Raw genomic sequence first — 1,218 nt, 5'->3', positions numbered from 1 at the left:
GAGAATATTGAGACATGGGTTATTCTCACCCGGGGTAAGAATAAAGGTGGCCATTAACATTATAGACCGATAAACTGTTAGCCCACTGAATGCTGGGAGAAGTGAAAAATAAATGGGCGAGGCAAATGAAATTGATACGTGTATAGGCATAGGATGTGATAGAGTTCATAGAAAAGAATAGACTCTAATATAGATCTAGTGATAGTCGTGATAGTAGAAAACTAGATTTCTAGATCTAGATCAAGATATTAGTGTAAGTGTTGATAGTATAGATCTTAGAAGTTAGATCTAGATCTAGATCTAGATATAGATGATCCAGATATTAGTGTATAGTTCTCAGCCTCAGCAGAGTTAAAGTTAAAGAAAGTGAAAGGACGATTATGTGGAATTTCTTTCTGTAATTTGGCAAATACACGTTTACTATTAGTAATAACCACTTCTCACCTAACACCTTAAGGAAAATATCTCTAACTCCACGTTTTTGAACAGCAGCACTCAATTTAAAAGGGTAAAAATTAATTTAAAAAGCCAATTTTCATTCCTTGCTTCAGAAACACATGTTTCAATGTTTACATGCAATACCAAACTACCAAAGATGGACCAAGTTCCGTAAAGAAAAATTTTGCGACAACTAGATGTATATCTATTTGTTTTAGTTACAAGTATATGTACTTAGGGTAAACACGTTTTTTAATAAGGTGAAACTCTTCTTTGAGTACATTAGATTAACTTATTGTATCAAATCATATATATTTACTTCATGTATTCAATTAATCTAGTTCTGTCCCTCCTTTCAACTTTTTAGGCAATTACGACGTAGGGCCTACTGAAATAGGTCGTTTGTAGAAAACTAGAAAACGAAAGTAGGCCTAACCTAACAGACTACAGAAGGCAGAAAAGGAAGTCCGGCTGAGTGTGTAATCTGCACGGTGTTTGTGTGTGAAGTGTGCAGTCATGGAAGACGAGGCTCCTGTTATTTACGGTCTTGAATTTCAGGTACTTTCCTTTCCACATAGGAATCTAGTAAATTTCCGTGTGAAAATGCTATTTGATCTTATTATAGTGACTGACTCCGTACACCACTGTGTCACACACGCAATCGTGTCAGTGCAGGCTAAAATCTAGATCTCTAGATCTAGATCTAGGTAAGATTGAAGAATACCGGACCAGCGGACTGACTTTGCCTTTGTCTCAACCTTAGGAATTCATAATTTTCCC

At 35.9% G+C, this 1,218-nt stretch overlaps 2 protein-coding genes across 2 annotated transcripts in view; one reads left to right on the top strand and one right to left on the bottom strand.

Moving 5' to 3' along the window:
• The window catches only part of LOC101845822 (serine/threonine-protein kinase RIO1), a gene marked incomplete in the record, with an annotated part of 20,874 nt that extends 20,285 nt beyond the window's left edge, over positions 1 to 589 (bottom strand). The window contains 1 exon segment of the mRNA XM_005112843.3: positions 445 to 589.
• Positions 590 to 823: 234 nt separating this feature from the next.
• Positions 824 to 1,218, top strand: part of LOC101864436 (EARP and GARP complex-interacting protein 1) — a 23,505-nt gene continuing 23,110 nt past the window's right edge. The window contains exon 1 of the mRNA XM_005112840.3: positions 824 to 996. Within this exon, the coding sequence (XP_005112897.1) occupies positions 955 to 996 (42 nt within the window). The 5' untranslated portion in view covers positions 824 to 954. The remainder of the gene's footprint in view (positions 997 to 1,218) is intronic.

This window comes from Aplysia californica, unplaced genomic scaffold (assembly GCF_000002075.1).
Source record: "Aplysia californica isolate F4 #8 unplaced genomic scaffold, AplCal3.0 scaffold01440, whole genome shotgun sequence".
NCBI classification, from domain to species: Eukaryota; Metazoa; Mollusca; class Gastropoda; order Aplysiida; family Aplysiidae; genus Aplysia; species Aplysia californica.
Note: the sequence above shows the minus strand (reverse complement) of the source record. Positions and strands in the feature narration are given on the sequence as shown.